The 27,224-nt window shown below is 38.4% G+C and overlaps 3 protein-coding genes across 7 annotated transcripts in view; 1 reads left to right on the top strand and 2 right to left on the bottom strand.

Annotated features, from left to right (window-relative positions):
* Nucleotides 1–10,987, bottom strand: part of LOC139945373 (uncharacterized) — a 17,882-nt gene extending 6,895 nt beyond the window's left edge. The window contains exon 1 of the mRNA XM_071942721.1: nt 10,903–10,987. The gene's annotated coding sequence lies outside the window, so the exon portion shown is untranslated. The remainder of the gene's footprint in view (nt 1–10,902) is intronic.
* Nucleotides 10,724–21,172, top strand: LOC139945026 (aprataxin-like). 5 transcript variants are annotated; one of them, XM_071942260.1, is made up of 7 exons: nt 10,724–10,787; nt 12,330–12,593; nt 13,475–13,593; nt 14,787–14,846; nt 16,086–16,189; nt 16,720–16,801; nt 17,434–21,172. In XM_071942260.1, exons 2-7 carry the CDS (start codon nt 12,408–12,410, stop codon nt 17,510–17,512), a joined length of 630 nt encoding a protein of 209 aa, XP_071798361.1. In that variant the 5' UTR covers nt 10,724–10,787; nt 12,330–12,407; the 3' UTR covers nt 17,513–21,172. The 5 variants fall into 5 exon arrangements, with proteins under 5 accessions (XP_071798361.1, XP_071798362.1, XP_071798363.1 ...); XM_071942261.1 differs by having other exon boundaries at nt 10,727–10,787; nt 12,327–12,593; XM_071942262.1 differs by having other exon boundaries at nt 10,737–10,845; nt 12,327–12,593.
* A 149-nt stretch (nt 21,173–21,321) lies between these two features.
* LOC139945025 (bcl-2-related ovarian killer protein homolog B-like) lies at nt 21,322–26,234 on the bottom strand. Its single transcript, XM_071942259.1, has 3 exons — nt 26,143–26,234; nt 23,469–24,272; nt 21,322–22,624 (listed from the first exon to the last, which is right to left on the bottom strand). The coding sequence occupies exons 2-3, from the start codon at nt 24,162–24,164 to the stop codon at nt 22,514–22,516; spliced, it is 807 nt and encodes a 268-aa protein (XP_071798360.1). The 5' UTR covers nt 24,165–24,272; nt 26,143–26,234; the 3' UTR covers nt 21,322–22,513.
* Nucleotides 26,235–27,224: the final 990 nt, after the last annotated feature.

A 27,224-nucleotide genomic window follows, 5' to 3' on the forward strand; every position in this document is an offset into this window, starting at 1 on the left:
TGGCAGCGGGTACCGCAACGATATAATAGATGTTAAATTTGCATCGGGGATAAAGAATATTAATTTTGGTTTTTTTTTTTTTTTTTTTTTTTTTTTTACCCATACACCGATGTGTGTTAGTACTGTATACTCAGTACTTCCCGAGTCCTGTGAAAAAATATCACAGGCATGTTACTCGGGTGGGATTCGAACCCACGACCCTTGCAATTCTAGAGCAGTGTCTTACCAACTAGACTACCGAGGTTGCCCGGCAGCTAGAGGCAGTTCGAATCCTATGTTTTGGCAGCGGGTACCGCAACGATATAATAGATGTTAAATTTGCATCGGGGATAAAGAATATTAATTTTGGTTTTTTTTTTTTTTTTTTTTTTTTTTTTTTTTAATTGTAATTTTTTTTTTTTTTTAATTGTAATTATGTATGTTAGTTTTAATTGTAATTATTCCACCGATGTGTTTCTGGGGGTTGAAAAACGTGATATGCTGTGACAATAAAATAAAAACACACACAATCTCCCATAGCTGATGATGGCTCAGAGATGCCCGAAAGCTCAAATAGTGACCTTATCGTCGAAGCCAGTTTTTTTTTTATAGGCAACCTTGACCTTGATGTTTATTCTCACTAATTAAAAAATATATAGGACAAGTCTTTCACCGACACTGACACCCAATACAGTTTGTGCATTGTGAATATTTATCGCATTTAATTACAATGCAGCTCTGAGTGAATTATCACACAGAAAATGTCTGACGATATCACTTTTTGATCAAATCTGAGTTCCAATGTATCTTTGCTCTTTTCTTTTTCATTGCAAAAACCGTGGTCTTTAACTTGACACCAGGCATGGGTATTGTCACGTATTAGACACCATAAAGCAAGTATCAACATTTACAACAAAAGGGTATTCAAAAACACTAATTTCTGGCATCACAACTAAATTTGTGTTATTTTTTATTCTTTCTTGTGTACTATGATCCCATCACTCGTAGTTTGAATCTTAACGCCCTAGTTGCAGCATAGCAGGGGAGACGTGTTTTTTTGCTCTCATCTAATTTTCATTGTATTCTGTAGCTCTGCCATAATTAAAGCTGCAATCCCGTTTTGGCCTTCAGATGGTGTCAATTTAAGCCAGTTTGTGTAATAATGAATTCAGGGTTGCAATATAAAACCGAATGTCCAATTTGCACAGGTTGAATTGACGATTTTGTGAAAAAAATAAAGGTAGTGGACACTATTGGTAATTACTCAAAATAATTATTAGCATAAAACCTTTCTTGGTAATGAGTAATGGCGAGAGGTTGATGGTATAAAACATTGTGAGAAACGGCTCCCTCTGAAGTGACGTAGTTTTCTAGAAAGAAGTGATTTTCCACGAAATTGATTTCGAGACCTCAGATTTAGAACTTCGTGTGACAGGGGTGTTTTTTCTTTCATTATTATCTCGCAAGGTCGATGATCAATTAAGCTCAGATTTTCACAGGTTTGTTATTTTATGCATATGTTGAGATACACCAACTGTGAAGGCTAGTCTTTGACAATTACCAATAGTGTCCACTGTCTTTAAACCTAGATTTCCTAAAACAAGTAAGAGGACAGAACGTGACGACAACGTCTAGCGGCCAAGGTCCCCCTTTAAAGGCACTGGACACTATTGGTTATTACACAAAAAAATTGTTGGCATGAATTTGTGTACTTCGTAATGAGCAAAGGACAACTGTTGTTGGTACAAAACATTGTGAGAAACCGCTCCCTCTGAATTAACGTAGTTTTTGAGATAATTTTTCAGTCCACTTATTATTTGAATTAATTCACAAAAATTAATTGTTATTTTATGCATATGTTGAGATAAACCAAGTGTCTGAGAAGACTGGTCTTTGGCACTTACCAAAGGTATCAATGCCTATTAAGATACGAAGTAATTTATAAGTACAAAGTAACTAAATTCTCAGGCAGATATAAATTATAGTACAAAAATCCACATTTTATCAGTTTAATTTTTTTTTAAACAAAGCAATAAGCAAATAAATAGAGGAAGGAAAAAGGAACAGCTGCCTAAAAGAAACACAGTGCCTGTCTAGAGGCCCTCCTCTCCAGCTGGTCCTAAAGAGTATTCAATCAGCATAAAAACCCAAAACGCATACAAATTAGACATACAAGACATACACGAAAGGCGACAAAAAAAAATGGAAAATACATTAAAAATAAGAAGAAAACACTGGCTAATATAATGTGGATAAAAAGATTGAGTAATGGGTGGTTTGGTGTAAAGAACACCACGTTTGTATAATCGTTAATGAAAGCACACAAATTAAATCACATTTGGCTTACTTTTGTATTTTGTCAGGAATGTTGCATGACTCTATTATTTTGCATGACTGGCGCGATGTGGATACTCTAACCCGTTTGCACAATGGGTGAATGGTTCTCTATGGTTGTACCCATCGCGCCATTCGTGCAACATAATGGAGGGATTTAACAATAGGGTGACGTCACAGGTGTTGGTTAAATCTGCATAACGCGTCACAATACCTCTTTGTTGAACTGAACCAGGTGCGAAGTGCATGTATTTGTTGCGAGTTTTGAGGTATTTTCAATGAGGCTTGACATAATTGAAAACCTGCATCATTGTTGACTACACGGTTTTTAAAGGCTCTTAGTTCCCGGTGAAATTTTCAGTCACTATTACTTCACGCCTATTGTTTGTCCAGAGAACTTGTCATTTAAAATGTACTCAATTCGAAGACGTTGGAGCCAATACTTTGGTTTTGAATCGTGTACAGTTTTGAGTTCGCATTCTGTAATAAACTCAGTTACTCAACGCGTAACCCAAGTCAAGACCTTGGACGGTGCCGCCAAGAAAGTAAGAATACGTGGGTCAATAAAACCACCACTCTCCCTTCCTGACAGAGCCGGAAATGTTTTCATGGTTTCCTTTGTAAAGCCGTTGCGGAGATTCTTTTGCTGAAATGGTTGCTATCACATAGGTTGGCGACAGCCGCACGGACCCGATATCTCTCATAAAGAGTTATGCCGAGCCCAATCGCCAAGAAAGTAAACATACTGAACCACATGCTTCCTTTGACATTCTGTAACAAAGCGTTTTGCTGCGCAACAGCAGCGTTAATTTTTCCAAGGGCTACTTGGCGCGGAGAAATAAAAATATTACAAATTCGGTAAATGTTCTAACACCCTTAAAGGAACACGTTGCATTGGAGCTCTCATGAAAGTGCGGGGATAAGATGTGTCTATACCGCACTGTAATAAATAAATCCACACATTTACAAACTATCATCGTTCTCATCAAATGAAAATGTCGTCGAAAATAACCTGTCTTTTCACTTGGTGTATCGCAACATATGCATAAAATAACATTTGATTTGTTTTTTTTCAATTGGTCACACGAAGTTGTGTGCTTTCAGATGCTTGATTTCGAGACCTCAAAATCTCGTAGAAAAATTCTTCTTTCTCGAAAAGTACTCCACTTCAGAGAGAGCCGTTTCTCACAATGTTTTATACTACCAACCTCTCCCCATTACTTGTTACCAAGTAAAGTTTGTGCGGACAATTATTTTGAGTAGTTACCAATAGTGTCCACTGTCTTTAACTATTCAGATTGAAAGTGTGACAATTATTGTCAGCAGAAACAACCAACTATGAGAGCATTGACATGGGTTACGCGTTGACTGCGAAGCAACTATGAAAGTATCAAGGGAACGTTATCAGTTTTGGGGAACGAAGTAACACTGCAAAGGGAAAAACATATTTCGAGGGAACGAAATAATAGTTATGTGGAACGAATAACGTTTGTATGTCATTTTCTTTGTTAACCTGTCCCTTTAGGCTCGTTTGCTCCGTCTTGTATTGTTTCAATTGAGAAAACTCATTTTGTGATTTTTCGTAAAATGCGAGCTCGAGAATGTACACTATTCGGTACAAAAGAGTTGGCCGCAACGTCTTCGAATTAACTGAATTAAATAGTATGTTCTCTGGACAAACAATAATGGTGATGTTTTTGGCCGACAATCAGACTGGGAATAAAGAGCCTTCAACAGACTAATGAACAGTGATAGGTTTTCAATTAAGTCAAGACTCATTGAAAATATCAACAACTCACAACAGAAACATGTCTTCGCACATGGTTCAATTCAACAAAGGTATCGAGATACTTTACGCAGATAGAATCCAACACTCATCATGCTGAATGTCACGCAACATTCCCGACAGTATACACATGTTAACAAATTTGATTTAATTAATGTGCTACAATTGTGCTGATATCATTACAAACACTGAGAATTACTTTTGTAAAATAAATGATACTTGCAAGTCGATTAATGAAACAGTAACACCTTCGTTTGAAACGATTGTATTTTGAATGTTGTATGAAATGAACACTAATGGACACTATTGGTAACTACTTAAAATAATTATTAGCATGAAACCTTTTCTTGGTAACGAGTAATGAGGAGAGGTTGATAGTAAAACACATTGAGAAACTGCTCCCTCTGAAGTAACGTATAGTTTGCAAGAAAGAAGTAATTTTCCACGAATTTGATTTCGAGACCTCATAATTAGATGTTGAAGTCTCGAAATCAAGCATCTGAAAGCACATAACTTCGTGTGACAAGGGTGTTTTTTCTTTCATTATAATCTCGCAACTTCGACGACCAATTCAGCTCAAATTTTCACAGGTGTGTTGTTTTATGCATATGTTCAGATACACCAATTGAGAAGACAGGTTATTACCAAACGTGTCCAGTGTCTTTAACTACTTGAAGTGATAAAATTATTTATTGTTATTTCAAAATATTGGTATATTGCTCGATCAGAGTTTGATAATGGTATACAGTATTGCATTAAATACGAAAAAGATGTAATAGAATCCCAACAATTAGAAAAGCTGTTATAAAATTACAGGGTTAAGTGCTACCAGTCAGTAATAAATCCAATAACTGCCCTTTCCAGTAGTTGATGATATTTACAAAATAATGATACATATTCTAGTATTTAACCAAAATTACTCTCATTAAGAAATATTAAGCTATTTAACCACAGAACAGTGTTCACATTTGAAATGTCACTTGTCTTAAAGGAACGTTACAGAATTGGTAAGAAACAAAAATCGTGAACATCACAGACTTACATCAAACTTACACGGTCTAATGATGATGATTATTGAAAACATCCCTTGAAATATTTCGGTCTGAAATATCATAATTTGATGAGAAAAGAATAATCTAACATCGCGTTTGGAGTTTATCGCTCAGTGAGCGTTTTATCCATTTTTATTTTGGCATCGTTGCAAAATTTGTAATCAGTTTTTCACTATTCTGTCGTGACCCAGACGGCCGATCGATCTCAAACTTCCACAGTTTATGTATATAGTGGATAACATAAAGTGCTTTACACTGCCAGCAACTGTTTTGTTAGCACAAACCAATTCTGTATAATGTTCCTTCAAGTGGCAAGATCACATACATAAACAAGGTTATTTAAAACTTCTTTGAATCTTAAATCTTAGCAGCGAAAGGTCGATTGCCAATCCTCTGAAGACTTTTTAATTTCCTATAAAATATCCAATTCAGTCCACATAATCGGACATATTCATTCTGGTCTATACCTACTGGAGGCATCTGACAATCTCGCATATTCCCTTTAAACAAATGTTGGTGAAAACACAGAACATCATCACCAACAATGAAATATTAAACAAAACATAGTTTTTGATGACCGAGCACATTTTGTAGTTACCAAAGACCAGATCTCACTTGGTGTATCCAAACATTATGCTAAAAAAAACCATAGACTGTTAAAATTGGGCTCAGTTGGTCACAGAAGCTGCAACAACGAACGAAAATACCCATGTCGCACTCGTTTGTGTACTTTCAGATGCATGAGAATGGCCCATGGCCTGAAGTCTTTCTAGGGTCTAAATTATATGATTTGGGTGAGAAATTGCCCCTTCCTCATTAATCGCTTTACTTTAGATGGAGTCGTTTTTCATAATGTTTGCATATACTATCAACAGCTCTCCATTCGTTGTTACGAGGCAAATTAATTTATGCATACACATTTTGAGTAATTAACAAACGTGTTACAGTGCTTTAAATCTGTAACGAAAAAAACAAAAACACCTTTTACATTGATTATTGATGTGAAAGGCAATGAACGATTGCAGAAACCACCCCACACGTTGAACGAACATGATATTATGTTATGTTGAGTGTCAGAGTTCACAGTAATTTCATGTTTGGTTTCGTAAGAAAGTTCTACCCCCGAGTAAGCCGAGTTACACTTTGCATTCGTCAAATAGAATGCATACACCGACCTCAGTTACCTCAAAATAACTGACTTTTGGTGTAGCAGTATAGTTGGTGATACGAATTTTCGAACTTATAATAATAATATTATAATTAAATTTCCGCGCCAAGTAGGAAGGCCTTCAGAAAAATTACATAATAGTTAAACTAAATTTGCAGCAAAACGCTTTATTACGGAAATGACAAAGGACACCAATGAAATTTTCCGGTCACCAGGCAGGGAGAGCGGTGCTTTTATTGAGCTAAATAAAGTGTTGTAGCTTTCTTTGCGGCAGCGTCAAGGTTGGGCTTGGCAAATAGCCTAATTTATAGATTAAATAACCTGAAACTTACATGAGAGATGCCGGGGCCTTTCGGCAGTCGCCAAACCACATGATTAAATTATTTTAGCAAAAGAACACTCCGTTAAAGGTCCACGCTGCCTTAGATCGGACGAGTTGGTCTATTAAAAGCGTTTGAAACAATTTTGTTATGAAATGCATATGGTTAGAAAGATGTCTTAGAAGCAGAATAAAATGATCCACACAAGGATCACTCGATTTTGCACGGTTTTCCTTTACGTCGCGAATTGACACGGTCGGCCATTTATGGGAGTCAAAATTTTGACTCCCATAAATGGCCGACCGTGTTAGTCGACTGGGTAAAAAAAAAAAAAAACACGCAATTTTGAGGCATATTTGTGTGCATCAATGTATTCTACTTATACAATATCTTTCTAACCATGTACATTTTACAACAGACGGTTACAGAACGCTTTTCGAAAACCAACTCGACCGATCCAAGCAGTGTTCCTTTAAGGACTGACAAACCATGGAAACAATGCCGGCTCCATCAGGAAGGGAAGGTTACGGGTTTTAATTCTAATTTTTCTTGGCAGGAGCGTCAAGGTTTACTTAATTATTCAGGTTGCACAAGAACAATATTGCTATAGCAGAAACAATCAACTCAGTGTCTAACTTTTGTCTGGTCCAGACTTTTATTGTTTTTCTTTTCCAGCGCCTTGAGGTGTACTCTTTCTGCTATTGTGCGCTTTATAAATTTATCTTTGTTAACACTAGTTATTATTATTATTATTATTATTATTATTATTATTATTATTATTATTATTATTATCACTATCACTATCACTATCACTATCACTATCACTATCACTATCACTATCACTATCACTATCACTATCACTATCACTATCACTATCACTATCACTATCACTATCACTATCACTATCACTATCACTATCACTATCACTATCACTATCACTATCACTATCACTATCACTATCACTATCACTATCACTATCACTATCACTATCACTATCACTATCACTATCACTATCACTATCACTATCACTATCACTATCACTATCACTATCACTATCACTATCACTATCACTATCACTATCACTATCACTATCACTATCACTATCACTATCACTATCACTATCACTATCACTATCACTATCACTATCACTATCACTATCACTATCACTATCACTATCACTATCACTATCACTATCACTATCACTATCACTATCACTATCACTATCACTATCACTATCACTATCACTATCACTATCACTATCACTATCACTATCACTATCATTATCATTATCATTATCATTATCATTATTATTATTATTATTATTATTATTATTATTATTATTATTATTATTATTATTATTATTATTATTATTATTATTATTATTATTATTATTATTATTATTATTATTATTATTATTATTTATATTATTATTATTATTATTATTATTATTATTATTATTATTATTATTATTATTATTACTAACTAAGAAAGGCTTGACAATAGTTAACGCTTATAAAAATTACGGGACAGGAAAACATTAAACTTATAAACGAAACGCCCGGGGTATGCCCGAGCCTACTGGGAAAGAACCATAATTATAGCTGGAACCTCGCAAAACTGGAAAACTGGATGGATGGGAACTACAAATAAGGAGAAACAGAAAAAAAAAAACGAAAAAAAAAAACAAAAAAAAAACGCGGGAATTATTTCATGGGAAGGATTTTTGCTGATGAGCCAGGTCCACATTTTATTTTTCTTGCGTCGATGGGGCGCCCTCTGGATTGCCCTCACAACTATTAGCTTTGTTTGCAGGTCTTACTTTTCGCTCGTCCCCAGCGCCTTGCTTTAACCAAAGGCGCTGGGATGGGCAAACGTATCATGCACTGTCATTGGTTTCATAATGCGCAGTCCCATCATGCATCACACTCAACACTGCGCCATATTTCTATGCACTGCATACGTGACGTACTTCCTGAACAAGAATCTGTGCAAGCGATTAGCCCATCCCAGCGGTCCTGGATAGATAGACTGGCCGCTGGGGCCGAGCGAAGTCTTACTTAGGCTTAAAGGCAGATGGGTACTATTGGTAATATACTCAAAATAAGTGTTAGCACATAAACTTACTTGGCAACGAGCAATAGAAAGTGTTCGTATTATAAAACACGGTGAGAAATGGCTCCCTCTAAAGTATCGTAGTATTCAAGAAAGAAGTAATTTTCCAAATAATGAGGCTCATCAAAATTTGAGGTCTCGAAATCAAGCATCGAAAGCACACAATTTTCCATCGTGTAACAAGGGTGTTTTTTTCAAAGACCAATTGAGTTTAAATTTCCACAGGTTTGTTATTTTGTGCACATGTTGAGATACACCAAGTGAGAAGACTGGTTTTTGACAATTACCGAATGTGTAGTTTAGTGTTTTAAACAGACAAAAAAGGAGGGAAAAAATGAAGATACAACATGTGTATTCCTTACCAGAATTATGTTCCTGCATCCTTCATCAGTGTAGAAAGGCCACAAACTCTTTTGGGCACCACTCTTTGGCAGTAAACACAGCGAGTCTTACTGTTGAGCTGATGTCTATTACTTCGTATCCTTACATGTACACTATAGTTACCCACCGTGTGTTTGTGGGCACACGACGTAATTAAGACGTCTTTAAAGACGTCAATTACGTTAATTTGACGTATTTCTACGTCTGTAAGACTTCGTGTGCCTGTATTTATGCTATGCAGTTGCAGGTGCTTAAATTTTCGTGATTTACAAATCATGGTTTTTATATAATTAAAAACCAAATCATGTTTTTTTTTAAGTATAATTATAAACCATGTTTATTTAAACAAAACTAACGTTGACGTATGGCCCTTACGGTAGGCCCAGGCCTGACGTTATAGTTTTACTATACTTTAGTAGGAGTAGGCTATCCTATGCTAGGCAATAAACGTTGGCACTTTCACTCTTCAGATAAAGCATAACGTTATATGTCACCCGCTCCTTCGTAATGATGAATATCGAGTAAATTTCATTTTTGAGTTTATATCATAATAATCCCAACAAGCAAATCTCAACATTTTAACTGAAATAAAAATCATCATCATACAACCTTCCTGTCCAAAATAATATGTAATTTTCGATGACCTTGACACTATAAATTTTACGACCCGTTTTGAAAAACACAAACGCTAGAAAAATTTACTTTTAAAAGTGCGACGTCTCACATACTCATTAAAACAACTATTTTTTACGAAATGAAAACATCAATTTTTAACCCCGGCGTAGTTTGACCAACAATAGGTAAATTTTACAAACAACCCAATGATAAGTTTAATTATAATGTGTTGACAATTTCAGCAAAAAAAATTGACAATTTTTACCTGAAATGTTATAGCAATTTGGCGCAATTTGCGTTGTTATTTCCAACTTTAAACGCGAGTTCGTTCCGTCACGGCAGGGTGCAACGCATCACGTAATCCCCCACCAAGTTTATCTGAAAGATTAATCCTTTAGCATTCAGAATTATTTGGGTTTGGAGTAATTCAACCTTGAAAACCCCCGAAATATTGATGAAAATCAGACACTGTTTTCTCGAACTTCGATAACAATTCTACTGGATAAAACATGGGCCCCATACACATAGCCGAGTGGCTACAATCTTCATAGCTTGGCTCTCTACGCGTGCCGTGTAAGAATTACACACTCAAGCTACTGAAAAAATATTTACGACTAGTCGCAAATTTATTCACGACTAGTCGCAGAATTATTCACGACGTCGTAAAAAACATTCGCAACTAGTCGTGAAAATATTCGCAACTAGTCGTGAAAATATTCGCAACTAGTCGTGACAATATTCGCGACTTGTCGTGAATATTCGACGTGGCGAAAATATTCGCGACTAGTCGTGAAAATATTCGCGACGTCGCGAAAATATTCGCGACTTGTCGTGAATAAATATACGACGTCGCGAAATATTCACGACTGGCTGTGTCCCTTCAGGGCCACCATATAAAAAGCATGTCAAAAAAAAAAACCACTAAATAATAAATTGACAAAGGGCGCCCCATAGAGAGCAGCAGGATGCGTGTGCAGCATGTGTTTACATTTTAGCGGAGTGTCATCAGTACTGTAACATTCGAACAGCCAAATCTCTCGGTAAGTTCGTTCCTTGCTGTAGGAAAGTCGTGAAACAATGGCGGAATCATAAGAACATGTTCGTATTCTTTTATGGTGTATCGTTGCGTTACAAAATAAGGATAATTGTTATTACCTGTCATTACTTTGATCAAGTTTACAACTTGCCGTCAACTCAAAAATTGAAGTCTACTCGCCGTCAACTCACTAGTGCCGGCATGATCTAGCCGTCAAACACGACACCGCAGACGGCAGATATGGATTAGTCTTGATCCAAGACGTCAGCTGTCAATTTACACGTAGCGCAGTACATAATGCACTATACTGTACCGATAACTGACGTCTTGGGCCAAGACTATTCTATATTCACGAAAGCGCCCTCTGTTGTCGTTGTACAAGTAGTTAGAAATAAGAGATGGCGGACAGCGCTTTTGCCGCTTCGCGATAAAATTACGGGAACAAAATACAATTTCAAGTCGTAAAAATTAAAGAAAATGTGATCTAAAACTACTGAAAATTATCTTTTTGCTGATAGTTGTGCCAACTTTTCAGTTCTATGCCTCTTTTGTGAATTTTCAGTTTATAAAACTTATATTGGATGTGTTAACGGTACTCCTAGAACTATATAGCCGGACGAAACCGAAATAGTTCTAGGAGTATGTTGACGGCATCAAGCGAGTTGACGGCGAGTTGAAGGCAATTACTACATGTACATGCATGGAGGATCCTTGCTACATGTATAAATACCAGGACCCTCTCTATCTAGGCCATCGTGTATTAATTGTAACTGTAACTCCTTTTTTTCGAAGCAAATGTGATTTGACGTCACACCTTTGTTTGAGAATATTCACAAGAGTTGAGCATTTGAGCACAGCTCAAATGCTGCAAATTTGTTGTTGCATGCGCAGGAAGATCAACAAGGCTAGAGTAGCAATACATTTTTTAAAAAGGAGTACAGCGTCCCAGTTACTCACTGGGTCTAGAAATGCTCCCCTAAAAAATACAGATTTTCGCAAATCGATGGGGTGACCTTTTCCAACATGTCCAAGGATATGCCTTAAAGTGGTACCCCTGCACATTCGAAGGTTGGACAACACTGTATACATATTAATTTTATGGTTCTGAACTGAGGTTTGGGTAGATTTGTCAGTGTTACCTACACCTAGAACAATATGAGGTAGGAGTAAGTGTAAAACCCACATGGAGGTTGCACTCCTATGCCTATAGTGCCATGCCCACCATATCTTGGTGTGATATCCCATCATGGGACTTTGCCGAGTAGTAAAGATAGAAGTAGAAGTTCGATCTGCATTCCCCATCTTGTGTTGCATGTGGGGGACCACAATAGCTACATTTTGCTTTAGGGTCTTCCTACATGAGAATGGGACTTGAATCAAGTCTACTAAGTGTAGAGCATGTATATAATACATGTACCAAGGGTATATTGAGCATAATGGGAAAGTAAGAGCATGGACTCGGCAATTGCTGCATGTAATGATGTATGGTTGCTGTGTGGTGCCCTTTGCAACGTTCTAATACAAATATACATTTTCCTCATAGTAGAAGCGCCCCCTTACCACCAGAAGTGCCCCTTCTTCGCCCTACAAGAGCGAAGTTCATGGCCTAGTGCATTGAGTCAGGATGGCAACAGCTCGGACTGGGACAAAACGTCCTACAGGACCTCCGAGCAGTAGTAGTAGCAGTAGTTGTGGTCCCCCAGCAAAGAAGGGACATTGGAGTCTTGGCTTACTGGATACAATGAAAGATCCCTCATCTCAGGTCTACACAGATGACAGGGTAGTCATCATCAAAGACAAGTATCCTAAGGTTGGTAATCAAAGTTATTGATGAAGTAATACAGGCCTGATTTCAAATCTGGATCTGGATCTGGATTTATAAATATTCTCAATGCTCTAATTAGAGTCAAAAAGAGAAGATAATGAAGAAATTTTAGTTCAAGATGTTGGAAGAGAACCCCAGAGAAATACTCTAGTGGGGAAACCCAAGCATTCAAAAATGCGACAGCCTTTTCAAGTGAGATTTTCACAGCTTTTTTACATCTAACATTAAAGGAACTTGTTGCCTTGGATCGGTCGAGTTGGTCTATGAAAAGCGTTTGAAACCGTTTGTTATGAAATGCATATGGTTCGAAAGATGTTTTAAAAGTTTAATACAATGATTCACACACATTTGCCTCGAAATTGCGTGGTTTTCCTTTTACTTTGCGAACTAACACGGTCGGCCATTTATAGGAATAAAAAATCTGACTCCCATAAATGGCCGACCGTGTTTGTCGACGAGGTAAAGGAAAACCACGCAATTTCGAGTGATGCTTGTGTGGATCATTATATTCTACTTTTAAAATATCTTTCTAATCATATGCATTTTATAACAAATGAATACAAACGCTTTTCAAAGACCAACTTGACCGATCCAAGGCAACAAGTTCCTTTAATATAGGATTAAAACATTAACAAGGGGCCTACAGTTCCAGAAAACCAAAGGTATTCTGTACAGCGACATCCTCGTTTATAAATGAAAAAAAAAAAGAATTAGGGTCAAGTAGTACAGTGCAGCCTCGATTTCAAACGAGAAAAAAAAACAAGGTAATTTTTTTTGTGATTAAAATCGAGGATGTCACTGTACAAAAAACGTTAAATGCAAACTTGCTTCACTTACTTATTCTCCTTTACTGTTCCCCATCCCAGGCCAGATTCCATTACCTAGTTTTACCTAGAGAGCAAATAGCCAAGTTGAAGGCCCTCAAGCCGAGTCATTTAGATTTACTTAGACACATGGAGGAGGTTGGAGACAAAGTCATCAAAGAGTAAGTTGCTTATAAGTCTGTGAGCAAGATGCTTTTATTTAATTGCTTCTCTTCACTCATACAGGTGTACTATGGGTACCTGCGAGGGTAGATGTTGATGTGTATAAAAAAGCCTTAGGATCGCCATAGCAGCCCGGGCTGTTATACTCCCCAGGGAGTTTGGAAAGATTGAATGAATGTTATTGGCCCGCAGGCCCAATGACCAAGGCACTGATAAAGTGCATTTTGATACAGTTTTTGTAAAATGCACTATATACCCATTTCATATGACGTCAAACCCTCAAAAAGGAGGCAGGGGTGGATTTCACAAAGAGTTAGGACTAGTCTTATCTCGAGTTAGGACCAGTCACTTGTCCTAACTTAGGACTATCCATGCAATTTGTATATCTCCTAGGACTAGTCCTAACTCTTTGTGAAATCGACCCCAGATCATTGAACAATAGCTTTTCTCTGTGCGCAAAAACGTGCGTGTGACCTACATTAAGCGTACCTGTAGCGTTTCGCGTTCAAGGGGGAGCTATTGATTTCTTACACAATACAGAACACGCCTCCGAACAATGTGATTTGGGGTGTCAACTCTCTTTTGTGCATGTTTGTTTACGATTTTGACACCCAAAATGACACCCAGGATAGGCACATGTTGCGCGTGTTGCAAGGGGTCTATATTAACTAGTTATTATTATTACTAGCTCGCACGGCACCCGCTAGAAAATATTGTGTAAAGAATTCTTCGAATGAGCGTGGTGTAAGGGGGGTTGGGAAGGGGTGGTTGGTAAGAGGAGGGACACTCATCAGACATGTCAGAGTCACAATACATGAGACGAATCTTAGTGTGTTGTAAACTTGTACACTTGCTCGTCTTTTTTCGTGTTTCTTTTAATTTGTCGGTCCCATTCATGCTTTCCAGTTTCGCCCAGAAAAATGGAGAGAAAAATATCCTCCAAGAAACACAAACAGCCATCATGAGGTACTACCTTTTACTTTCAAATTAACTTAAGAGGGAGGTTCGTGGTAACACCATGTTGAAACCTCTTTTTGAGTAGCGCTGGTTCTGAAAAGGACCATTGGCCTCAGAACCTACACTACTCAAAAAGAGATATTTCCAAATGGTGTTTACCGCAAACCTCTGTTAGTTGTACTTCAACTATGCAAAGTTTCAAATCCTCCTGTTCTTTTATTTGTTGTTGTATCAGAGCCATCGGTGAAAAAGGACTCACTTACAGACTTGGGTATCACGCAGTTCCAAGTATGAGGTAAGACGATAATAATAATAGTGGTTTCTTAATGGCCAGGCCTGTCGTGGCCCGTGGCGTGTCATGGTCGAGTAGTCAAGCTCTGGTGTTTCTGATCCGCAGGGTTTAGGTTTGAGTCCTTGTCATGACACCTGTGTCCTTAAGCAAGACACTTGTTCATGATGCTTCGTCCTTCCGATGGGACATAAAGCCGCTGGTCCCGTGTGTTGTGTAAAGCATGTAAAAGAACCCTGTGTGCATTTTCTCAAAAAGAGCCTGGCTGGTATAGCAGAATGCATATTTTTGTGTCGGGTATAGCGAATATAATTTGTTTTTACCCATACAGTACAGCTTTTGAAATACACTTGTTTAAAATGTCATTGTTTAAATCATTGTAGTAGTGCAGTACTCGTTGCTTACACGTAATATTCAGATTGCCTCTAGCCATCGGGCTGGCTCAGTGGTCTGGTTGCTTTAGTGATGCAAAAGTTTAGGGTCCGAAACCCATCTGAGTGATAATAATAATAATTATTTGGGGGGCTAATCATCCTTACTCGAAGTTGAATTGCGAAGGACACGGCTACAACGTATTCGAGAAGCGGGCATGCAAGGGCGCCTTTGGCTGCCAGCCACATCAACCCATTATGACCACGGAGCACAGCCAAAGATCGAAAGTGTTTGATTTTTCCCGAGGGAGGAAAACCGGATGGTCTGGAAAACCCTTGTGGAACAGCAGAGAACCAATGCACAACTCAAGTCACATATATGGCCCTGGCCGGGAATCGAACCGGGGTCACCTTGGTGAGAGGCGAGCGCTTTACGCACAAGCCAACCATGCCACCCTGTTACAACAAAATATTTGTTTGAATCCCATCAGACTAACGTGGCTTACTCTAACGTAAGGTTATGGCAGAATATCAGATAGAAAAAGTAAAATGGCGATATTTTGCCCCTTTGTTGCTATGAAAGTCGCCAACTTGTAGGGCAGACCGTATGCTCCTCTCAACGCATACATCAATGATGCAAGCAGCATGAAGCATTCCTTTTTTGATTTCTACGGCACAGGCACGCACTCAAACACACATATGCTCACAGATGCCATGTTGTAGGGCAGGTATTTGAATGGTGACGTCAGATTCAATACGGTCTAATACTTCTTCTTAACCCCTTGCCCCAAAGCGTAATTACTCATTATGCAGGGCGAGAACAAAGCCGGAACGAACAAAATAATACCTTCTGTCATTGTCTATTTTTTTCCAGCCATTTACATCTACATGCAATCAGCCAGGATTTTGACTCGCCGTCGCTGAAAACAAAGAAGCACTGGAATTCCTTCACATCAGCATACTTTGTGGATTCAAAAGGTACTATAGGGGGATGAAAATGCCAGGTCTACCACCAAACTCATATGCCATGTTAAAATAAGATTGCCCTGCGTAACTTCTGTACTAAATTGTTTGTCTTTTTCGTGTGTTGCGAACAAGGAGATCGAAGGCTCAATAGGCCTTTGATGAAGCCCTATAGTCATTCCCTATAAGCCTTTCCAAAGAAGTAAAATTCAAACGAGCTTCTTCTTAGAAGGCTTGCAGTTGACTGTGTAAATGAAGCTCTCTTCCCTTACGGGAAAAACAAAAAGAAAAGTTATGTACAAGCTGTGTGATGAGTGGAGAATATAACATGAAGTTTGCAGACTCTGAGTTATTGAAGATACAATAATTTCTGTAAAACTGTTGTATTTGAGGAAAATAGTTTTATGTTGAGCAAATTGGCCATCTTTAGTGTAAATTTTTTTCAGGACAGACTTTGCTGATGTCTTAAAAGGTCAAAACATATGGTGTCTGGTCTACATTCACATTGTTCCAATCGAGTATGTTGCTACTTTTTCTGTTATCAGAAGTTATCGATCAGTTGGAGAAGGAAGGCAAAGTGGATACATCTAGCAAGAATCCAGATGCTCTTCTCAAACTGCCTCTTCGGTAAGTCACATACTTGTCGTAATTTCGACCATGTGAAGGCGTATTCCGAATTCACATAACATTTTCACGTAAACATTGTTGCTGATGCAAGAAAACTACACACTGGCAATTAAAATCAGATGAAACTGTGATTGTGATGAAAGCGCCCTCATGCGGTCAAAAGTACGGTCAATCCCACCAATGGTAAAAATTTTTGGGAAAACCCAGACCGAAGTATTCTGTTGGAAAGACATTTTTTTTGGAAACGCTAACACGACTAAATCAAGTGAAGCTGGCATGATCCTTATAAACTGCAGCATGGTTAACTTAACTGTGTTGAGAGAATTTAATTAAGGGAAGCCTTCTTTGTTCACCATGAATCAGCTATACTCCTCAGGCCACAAGTTGGGACGATAATCTGCAATGGCCTCTACTTGTCAATAAACACGCCATAGTATTATGAACCACCCTAAGAAATTTACATCGAATGCTTTTGTCTTAGCAGGAGTATTGTACACGTTCATATGATGCTTATTTGATTACAGCACTGCCCTTCCCAAGACCCTACATATTCATTTAGCTTAAGATTAACTTGATTGAAATTATTTTTTCGATGTCTAAATATTTTTCTTTTTTGATCTTTGTGTTTGTAGATGCCACGTATGCAAGCTGGAGCTGGGAAACATTCCCAAACTTAAGGCACACATCGTCAAGCACATCAAGAAGAGCTGATGAGTTTGTTGCATTCAAGAAACTCTTTCACTGTTGGCCTTGGCAGAAGTGCTGCCATGCTGTCAAGTTAACTCAAGTACATGTATTCCTACTTTTTTTTCAAAGGACCTAATATCCGGCTTGAGTTTAAGATGTTGTCAGACTGTGCATCACCAGAAATACAGAACCACAGGGTTTGAACACAGTGTGGACTATTTATATCTTCCATATAAATGGTACCCGAGTAATGATTAAGTGTTGAGACCTGGGCCCAATTTCATAGAGCTGCTAAGCAAAAAAATATTGCTTAACAGTTTTCTGCTTAGCAGAAATGAGCAATGTGACATGGTAGTTTGGCTGGTAACATTATTCTGGTAAGCATAGCTTTGTGCTTGGCAACATTTTATGCTTAAGCAACTCTTTGAAATTGAGCATAGGTCTTCAACCCATACTCTGTTGATCAGAAACGCCACGTTATGTTGTTGTCAAACATGGACCATGCAACCCGGAATGGAACCTTTTAGCTTGGGAATAGCGTATGTCGAATTTTCATCGTTTTCCTTCAAAATAATGAAATTCCTACAAATCAGGAAATGTTGCGGTGCCAAAAACACATGCAGGCGCTGATGAGGAACGAGTGATTTAATGTTATGGGCGTAAAGGGAAACCCTATAATGTTCCACTGATGAAAGCACATAACATGCGAGGTTGTTATTGTCTTGAAACCATTTCCTGCCCACATTCAGGAAAAAGACACCAATGGCCTTCTAATAATAGACTTCAGGAAATAAACAGAGATCAAAATCAGATGTTGTCTTGCCAAGAGTGACAAACCCTTTGTTTATTTGAGAATATCATAGAAAATGGACGATAAGTGCACTCAGAACCTAAGCAAGGGTGGAAGTTGTAAAAGTGGTTTCTTTACATTTTTACAAAAGTTATTTACATTACATGTTTGTTTATCAAAATAAATTTATACAATAATTTGTTTACACCAAGTGCTACATTTTTATTATAAATTCAGTATCATTCAGTACTCAATATTTGAAATATTCAGAAATTATTTGTCAACAATGGATCCCAAGGTTATTATAACAATTGAAATCAAATATATTATGCGTATACTTTGAAAATAATGATCCTTTGTGATATTTTGTTTCTACAAGAGTTGAATAAAGCTCAGAAAGATCAGTTTAACTGTTGAGATAATTAAAATAACTGTCCAGAGATTTCTTATTTGTATGGATGATGTGTACACCACACTGCAGACCACTTTTGAGTAAGAACTATTACTAGATGTTGCTAATACGCACTGCCTCTATCTACCTGGTAATCTCGGTAGTCTAGTTGGTAAGACACTGCTCTGGAATTGCAAAGGTAATAGGTTCGAATCCCACCCGAGTAATATGCCTACAGGTGATTGTTGTCACAGAACTCTGGGAATGTACTAAGTATACACACACATGTACATACAGTGCTAACACACATGGGTGTACAAGGGTAAAATCAAAACTAATAATTATTATGGGGTTTTCAAGAGAAGGCACCATTGTTTGATTACATGATCTTCCAGACTAGGAAACTTGAAAAACTCCCACAAAGTGAAAATAAACACCAAGCAGATAAGCCACCATGTCCGATACGGACTTACATAAGCTACCATGCAATAAAATACTCTGAAAAGATCTACAAAACTTTACTGTTTGAAAATCAGTTTACAAAAGTTGTATAAAAGGGATATTCGGAAAATATAAACCTTTGGCTATTGACTGTAAAAGAGAGTACACCTGCAATAATTTATGTAAACCATTATAATTTCTGAAGAATAGTTTTAAATTTATTAAACAATAGCCAAAATATCCAGTGAATGATTTCCCGTTGATAGTAAGAGCAAAATGCTACACAAAATATTTCCATTGCTAATAACAAAATGGCATTTACTTCTTCACAATATGAGCATTCAGAGTTCACCACCAAAATTAAGTCTAAATTGTTGCGTATTTTTTAAGGCACTGCAGCAAGGGGTTTTGCACTGTAACACTACCAATTTCTGTCTTGAGACGAGACTACTGTATAGTCATAATGACACCATAATTGCACATCATGTTCCCTTCTAGAAGATAACTTCAAAAAGGAAAAGAAATTCTGAATTACATATAATAATATTGTAATGATGTTATGCACGACTCCCCCACTGGAGGATTTGGAGGATTACATGTATTTCAAAAAGCATTGCAACCTAGGCTTCACTAGAGACAGACAGACAGTGTCACAGTACAAAACCCTTAGATGCGGTGTAAAAAGATATATGCTTCCTGGTATACACTACATTTTAAAGGCAGTGGACACTATTGGTAATTACTCAAAATAATTTTTATCATAAAACCTTTCTTGATTATGAGTAATGGGGAGAGGTTGATAGTATAAAACATTGTGAGAAACGACTCCCTCTGAAGTGACGTATTTTTCGAGAAAGAAATATTTTTCCACGAATTTGATTTCGAGACCTCAAGTTTAGAATTTGAGGTCTCGAAATCAAGCATCTGAAAGCACACAACTTCGTGTGACAAGGGTGTTTTTTTCTTTCATAGTTATCTCGCAACTCCGATGACCAATCAAGCTGAAAATTTCACAGGTTTGTTATTTTATGCAATGTTGAGATACACCAAGTGAGAAGACTGGTCTTTGACATTTATCAATAGTCTCCACTGTCTTTAACTCTGATGTAAATAACTTGGTAACACACACTAAAGCCTTGTAAGGTGTTCTCTACATAAGTATATGCACCCTGCTAATTGCATGAAAATGCTACAGTGTTGACTGCATATCACTATAGTTTACCTAAAGACAATGAAAGTTGAAACATCAAAATAGTTGCTGCAATGCATATTGCAAAAGGCACTGTACATGTAACTAACCTGCTAAAATACTCTCATCTTACAGTGAATCACAGAGCATGTACATGAACAATCAAACTTTCTTTTTGCCCAGTCATGGAAAAACAGAAGCCATGGAGGCTGTGGCCTCTTCTGCCCCATGTCTTGGCTTTAGCACCCCTTCACAAGTTTCCCATCGACATTACAATGTTCTAGCGGAAGCACCCCTTGCAATAAAGAAAATGCCCCTTGCCCTCTCAAAGATGACAATTTATCCTCGGCACTTTAACTCAAGTTTATGTTTTATGGTGAGCGGCTTAGTAAAATCTGGCCAAGTACTTCCTTGAAATTATCAATAGATATTAAGTTTTTGTCCGATAAACAAGGAAAAGGAGTAGGTGCCTTGCTTGTTACTAATGCATTTATTCTAGTTTTCTATTTCATGCAGCGCCATAAAACAATTCTCAACTTTAGATTTTCTTAAGGTGGTGTTTTTTGATGGCATAAATGGCCTAGCCCATCTTTAAATGAACAATCACAAGATTTTTTCTTAGTTTTGTATACACGTTTATCGTATGATTTGATTTGACTTTAAAGCACAAAAGGTTACTTAGCACATAACTATTGCCTAGCAGAATAAGGTCTCCAGTCACCTGGTCACCATACCATGTATAATGTACACATAATTAGTTTGTCACTGGTTTCTTGTTGGTTTTAACAAGCAGAACAATATTTGCTTTGCTTAGTTGCTGAACAGCTTTAAGAAAAAATGGTCTCTGGTGAGAGTTTATATGAGTTGCAGAGGACTTTTGGGGACCCTTTTTTGGGGAGGGGGGGGGGGGGGTCGGGGAGCCCTATGAGAAACCTACAAATGCCAGTTTGATGTTGACGGGTTTGAGTGGTCATTAAGAGAAGCCCAGTGAGACAGCTACATGTAGGCCTAGTCGTTACTGCTTGATTTTGATAGGGGTGAGGTGGTTAGAACCAAGAGGGGCTCAGTGAGACCGCTAGGCTAGACGTTACTGCGTGACTTTGACAGGTTTGAGTGGTCGCAAGGGAACCCCAGTTAGATAGCTTCATGTACATGAATGCCAGTACTGCATGATTTTGATGGATTTAGGTGGTTAGTGTAAGGGAAGCCAAGTGAGAAAGCTGTCCAGTAGCTGCTTGATTTTGATGGATTTAGGCAGTTAACGTCAAGGGAAGCTCTTTGAGACAGCTAGACCAGTAGCTGCTTGATTTTGATGGATTTAGGAGGTTAGCGTTAAGGGAAGCCCAGTGAGACAGCTATTCCAGTAGCTGCTTGGTTTTGATGGATTAAGGTGGTTAGTGTTAAAGGCAGTACATGTAGACACTATTGGTAATTGTCTTCTCACTTGGTGTATCTCATCATGCATAAAATAATAAACCTGTGAAAATTTGAGCTCAATCGGTCATCGAGGTTGCGAGATAATAATGAAAGAAAAAATACCCTTGTCACACAAAGTTGTGTGCTTTCAGATGCTTGATTCCATACCTCAAATTCTAAACTTGAGGTCTCGAAATCAAACTCGTGGAAAATTACTTCTTTCTCAAAAACTACTCCACTTCAGAGGGAGCCGTTTCTCACAATGTTGCATACCACTAACCTCTCTCTATTACTCGTTACCAAGTAAGTTTTATGCTACCACTGCCTTTAAGGGAAGCCCAGTGAGACAGCTGTTCCAGTAGCTGCTTGATTTTGATGGGTCGGGTAAGTACCGTTAAGGGAAGCCCAGTGAGACAGCTAATCCAGTAGCTGCTTGATTTTGATGGGTCATGTAAGTATCGTTAAGGGAAGCCCAGTGAGACAGCTATTCCAGTAGCTGCTTGATTTTGATGGATTTAGGTGGTTACCGGTAAGGGTAGCCCAGTGAGACAGCTATTCCAGTAGCTGCTTGATTTTAATGGGTCGGGTAAGTACCGTTAAGGGAAGCCCAGTGAGACAGCTATTCCAGTAGCTGCTTGATTTTGATGGATTTAGGTGGTTACCGGTAAGGGTAGCCCAGTGAGACAGCTATTCCAGTAGCTGCTTGATTTTAATGGGTCGGGTAAGTACCGGTAAGGGTAGCCCAGTGAGACAGCTATTCCAGTAGCTGCTTGATTTTGATGGGTCGGGTAAGTACCGTTAAGGGAAGCCCAGTGAGACAGCTATTCCAGTAGCTGCTCCAACGATGGTGAGGAACCAGAGTTTTGCCGATGACACTCGGTAACTCTGGATGTGATGAACCAAGGCAGGCTGCAAAAGAATTAAACAAAAATTATGTGATTATGAATCAATTATCAATAAGACACATTGTGTAGTGTTAGATTTGTGTTCAAGACTTAAAGTCAGCAATGTTTCCAGGCCTGATACTTCATGGAGGCAACGAAGTCGATTGCCTCCGTTGCCCCTGTTCAATGCCTTGGTACCCTTAAAATACTCTAGTAGAAATTTACAATTTACTCATCATAGGGTGCCCTTTACTAAGGAGAAAATGCCTTGGTGCCCTTGCCCTTTCAAAAACGAAGCGTACGGATGCTTCTGTACTTGTCAGAACTTGCACGGTTCAAGAGTTGGTAAAAACTAGGAATGGGGCACACTAATTGTGTAACCGCTAAGAATTCAGAATCGAATTCAAAATTTTGGATGTGTTTTTTAAAGCACAATGATGGTTTAGTGGGTCATACATACAAAAACTTGTGTTCATAATTAATGATGTTTTGTTGTTAGTTGTTAGTTGTACTATATCGTCTAACCTGATGCAGACCTCAAATTAACCTATTGCACCCAGAGTAATTGCCATGTTGCCCCATGCTTTTGTTGTGATGCCCTTTCAAAAGTCCCGATACAAATTTTCCTCTTACATGTACATAGAGTGCCCCTGCCAGAGGAAAATTACTACGCCCCTTCAAGAATGCAGTCTGCTAATGACAAATTGTTGCCCGGTTTATACTTCTTGCATATGCAGATGCGAAGTGAAATTCTACAACTTATGGCTTAAGAATGTTTCGCAGGAGTTGAGCACAGTTTAACCAAGACTGTTACAGGAAGTGTGAGCTGGGCCTTTGAAGCATTTTAAGACATTGATATTTGTACTTACCCATCCTCCTTGCTTGACAATCCAGGCTGCCAATCTCCGGCGTGTGAACTTCTGCATCGAGTCGACGACCACGTTAGCATAGCTCACATGACCATTCTCAACGCATTCCACAACCAGTGCCCCAGCAAAGGCAAACAGTGCCACTACCCGCGCCCATGTGATGTTACGTCTAAAAAGTTCAGCGGCAACCGCTACAAAGACCGTTTGAAGCTGTGTGCCCGTCTGGAAATTAATGCGTAAGTAGGTACAGACATCTCGGAAGAGGTACGGATACATCTTGTCGAACTCTTGAGTGATGGAGACGAGCTCTCGGGAAACGTCGCACGCCCCGCAGGAAACACTGTGCCCCCTCGGGTGGCAGGCAGAGACGACATCCTTCGCTTCCAGGCCGGGAGGGTAGATATCGTGTTTAAGAAGAGAACGCTCTCGGAGTTTAGCAAAGATATAGTCGCGGCACAACACTCTTGTCTGCTGCACCACCATCTCTTCAGTGTGCGGGGTATCAACGAATTTACCCAGTCCGAGGAAAGTAGCCGCGGTGTATGTGTTTCTATTGATGAATGCTGACACAAGCTCGGCAGCCTCCGAGAGACGTTCGGATGTTGAGCGCCAGCGTTCTTTGATCAAGACGGATGCTGACATACTACTGCGACTGATGCGCCGTGTCTTGGCGAGTTTCTTGACATTGCTTGACATGGTGGGATGATCTTATTGCTTCACTCCGACTGAACTTTCACATCACAGTTCTTCAGAAGACTTACTTTACATTCTTCTCTTCTTTTTGTAAACAGGAAATGGAAGTTGCTGTGTAAAAAAGTTAAAAGAATAAGACTGAAACTTCAATACTGGTGGTACAAAAATCCTCTAATAATAATAATAATAATAATAATAATAATAATAATAATAATAATAATAATAATAATAATAATAATAATAATAATAATAATAATAATAATAATAATAATAATAATATTAATAATGAACGGCACTTATATAGCGCTTCACACAACAGTCCCGAAGCGCTTAAAAAAAATTAATGAGTAAACAGGTAAGTTTTCAGCAGACGCTTGAAAATGTTCTCGTTTGGAGCAGTTCTGATGTTGTGCGGCAAGTTGTTCCAGAGTGAGGGTAAAGAATAAGAGAATGAGCGGTGGCCATAATGACTTTGTGCGAGTTATGTATGGGACTAGTTGAGAGGTAGAGCTGGAGCGGAGGGTCTGATGAGGTACATATGGATGAAGGAGTTCTTGAAGATAATGAGGTGCGGATTGGTAGCTGTCCATAACATCAGGGGTGTGTTTAGAATGTTGTAAACAATAACTGTGCCAGTCATAGGCCAGTGGTTAACTAGCGTCCAATTCAACCCCAAATGGCCAATGGTTCTACCTCCATGGTTTAGGCCGAGTAAAAAAAAAACATGTTTCACGTCCGGGTTTTTTCAAAAAAAAAAGGAAGAGGGGCTTTTTATTTTTTATTTCAAGATGGCCGCCATTCTTTGTTAAAATGTCAAATATCCATTGTTTTTTCTACTGCTGAAATACACAAAACATAAATGAAACAATTTAGTCGAGGCATTCAGAGAAGACATTCAGATTGTTTTTGCTGAGATCATTTAAAATAACCCTATTTAAAAAAAAAAAAATTAATAAAATAAAAATGTGCATAAAAAAATAAAATAATAAAAAATAAAATAAAAAAGGAGGCGGCCTGTAAAAAGGAAGCGGGCGGGGACGCGAAACATGTTTTTTTTAACTTGGCCTTAGTGCATCAGATTCAAGTTCTGGTGGCTGAGTTATCAAAGTGTGAGCAAGACACTCAATTAATTGCTTCCACATCATCACCAAAGAGTAATGGGTACACTGTGAGCGCAGATATTTTTCTTGTGATTGATTGATTTAAGTGTGTAAATTTTACATACCAGGGCTCAATTTCATAGAGCTGCACAGCACAACAATTTGCTTTATAGCATGGAATTTCTTCATTGATAAAATAATTTATGGTTTATTTATTAAACAGGACTACCACCAATTTCCATTTGTTGCATGTTGCTCTCTTAGTCTTACTGGTATTCAGCTATTGTTTGCTTGTCCTGAAAAGTGTGGAAATGTACATGGATGATGTACTGAGGTAGCCCCACTTGTGTGGCCAAGGCTAGCTACTGAATCCGTAGGAAATTGGTCCTCCCTCCGCGAGTCCATGGTGGTTCAACCAATTCATTTACAGACACACACAGCGAGGATTTGGCCACAACGTATCGGGTCTAGGCATGCCAGGTCCAGGGGGGGGGGGGGGAGTGGGGGGGGGGGGGATAATGTTTGAAGCACTTAATTAAATATTATGAAATTGTAGTTGCCATAACGTAACCCTCCTGCCGACGGCATATCGTGATCATGTAAAAGAGGTAGGAAATTGGTCCTCCCCCTCCATGGTTCACCTCCATGGTTGAACCATAGAGTAAGTTGAACCAATTTATTTACAGACACAGCGCTACAGCGAGGATTTGTTAGTCAGTCAAAACAAAATTAATTGGGTCATCATACAATTACAAAAAGAAAGATTACCACAGTCGATTTAGTTCATGAGGTATATTTTAGTATCCCCTCTCTCATCATTGACACATAGGTCTCAAGATAATATGGCTTACTGTTAAGAAAGTAGAACAAAAAACACCCACCTTCAAAGTTCCTTGTGTGGTAGAGAGAGGGTCAGTCAGTGGTTGGGCCACATCACAGCCCACTTCCATTCACTGCTGCAGTATGATATGATGTGCGCGTACAAAATGAACACTGTCTGACTGGTTGTTGAATGGCGGGATCACTAACTTGAATTGAGTCAAGCGGTGGCGCTGTTCATGATTTTCAAGAAGTTTTTGGGGCGAGCTGGAATAGACCTTTCTTTTGTTGATAAACAAACCGCCTTGGTTGGCATGGTCGGCTGAATGTTAGTAAACACTAAATCGTAAAAACAAATGTTTAACAAAAATCAACATTTTCTGCAAATTTTCAATCAAATAAAATACCTCGCATGATAAGTTGTTTTGTTTTAAACAAAATCAAAATTTTTTTGGGTAACATTGTTACCAAAAATAGCGACCTTTTCTTGATTTGCACTTAAGTGGCTTTCCATAGTTTTCCAATCTGGGTTGGCAAAAACTCGAGCTGTGACGTTGCAAAGAAAGGTCTTAGAGGAAAAAAGTGATTCAAGTCCAAGTGCGACAACGCTCGGCCTACCATTCTGTATCATCAAGGCAACGGATCCCGGTGTAGGCTTTGTTCACTTCATGGACATAATAATAGTTGATTCATGAAAATCTGATGTGATAAAACCCTGTCCCCGTAAAATTATTGTACATTGGCGAGGCCTAACAGACCTGTAGACCCGAGGGTTTAGGATAAGGGTTTACGCCCTGGGCCCTATTTCATAGAGCTGCTAAGCACAACAATTTGCTAAGCATGAAATTTCTTTCTTTTCATAAAAACAGGATTACAAACCAACTTTCCGAGGATAAGCAAACGACAGCGGAATACCAATGACAACCAAAATGCAACAGGTGGAAGTTTGGTTGTTAATCCTGTTTTAATAATTCAGCATCCAAACGTCTATATAATACAAGTTATAGTAGCAACTCAGAAATGCTGTCAGCTGTAGCATGGGCTTAAGAAACTATTCGCAAAATGTATCAACTACAAAATATCTTAAATGACGTTTGCGCCGACTACAACCATGCCGATACGTCACTGTTCTGTAAGTAGAGAT

This window comes from Asterias amurensis, chromosome 12 (assembly GCF_032118995.1).
Source record: "Asterias amurensis chromosome 12, ASM3211899v1".
In the NCBI taxonomy this organism is placed as follows: domain Eukaryota; kingdom Metazoa; phylum Echinodermata; class Asteroidea; order Forcipulatida; family Asteriidae; genus Asterias; species Asterias amurensis.

Coding starts and splice junctions, on each gene's coding strand:
- LOC139945026 (XM_071942260.1), top strand. CDS start 12,408: ATGGCAACAGCTCGGACTGGGACAAAACGTCCTACAGGACCTCCGAGC. Junction 14,847..16,085: donor CACGCAGTTCCAAGTATGAG/GTAAGACGATAA, acceptor ATTTTTTTCCAG/CCATTTACATCTACATGCAA. Junction 16,190..16,719: donor ATACTTTGTGGATTCAAAAG/GTACTATAGGGG, acceptor TTCTGTTATCAG/AAGTTATCGATCAGTTGGAG.
- LOC139945025 (XM_071942259.1), bottom strand. CDS start 24,164: ATGTCAAGCAATGTCAAGAAACTCGCCAAGACACGGCGCATCAGTCGC. Junction 22,625..23,468: donor TTGTCAAGCAAGGAGGATGG/GTAAGTACAAAT, acceptor ATTCTTTTGCAG/CCTGCCTTGGTTCATCACAT.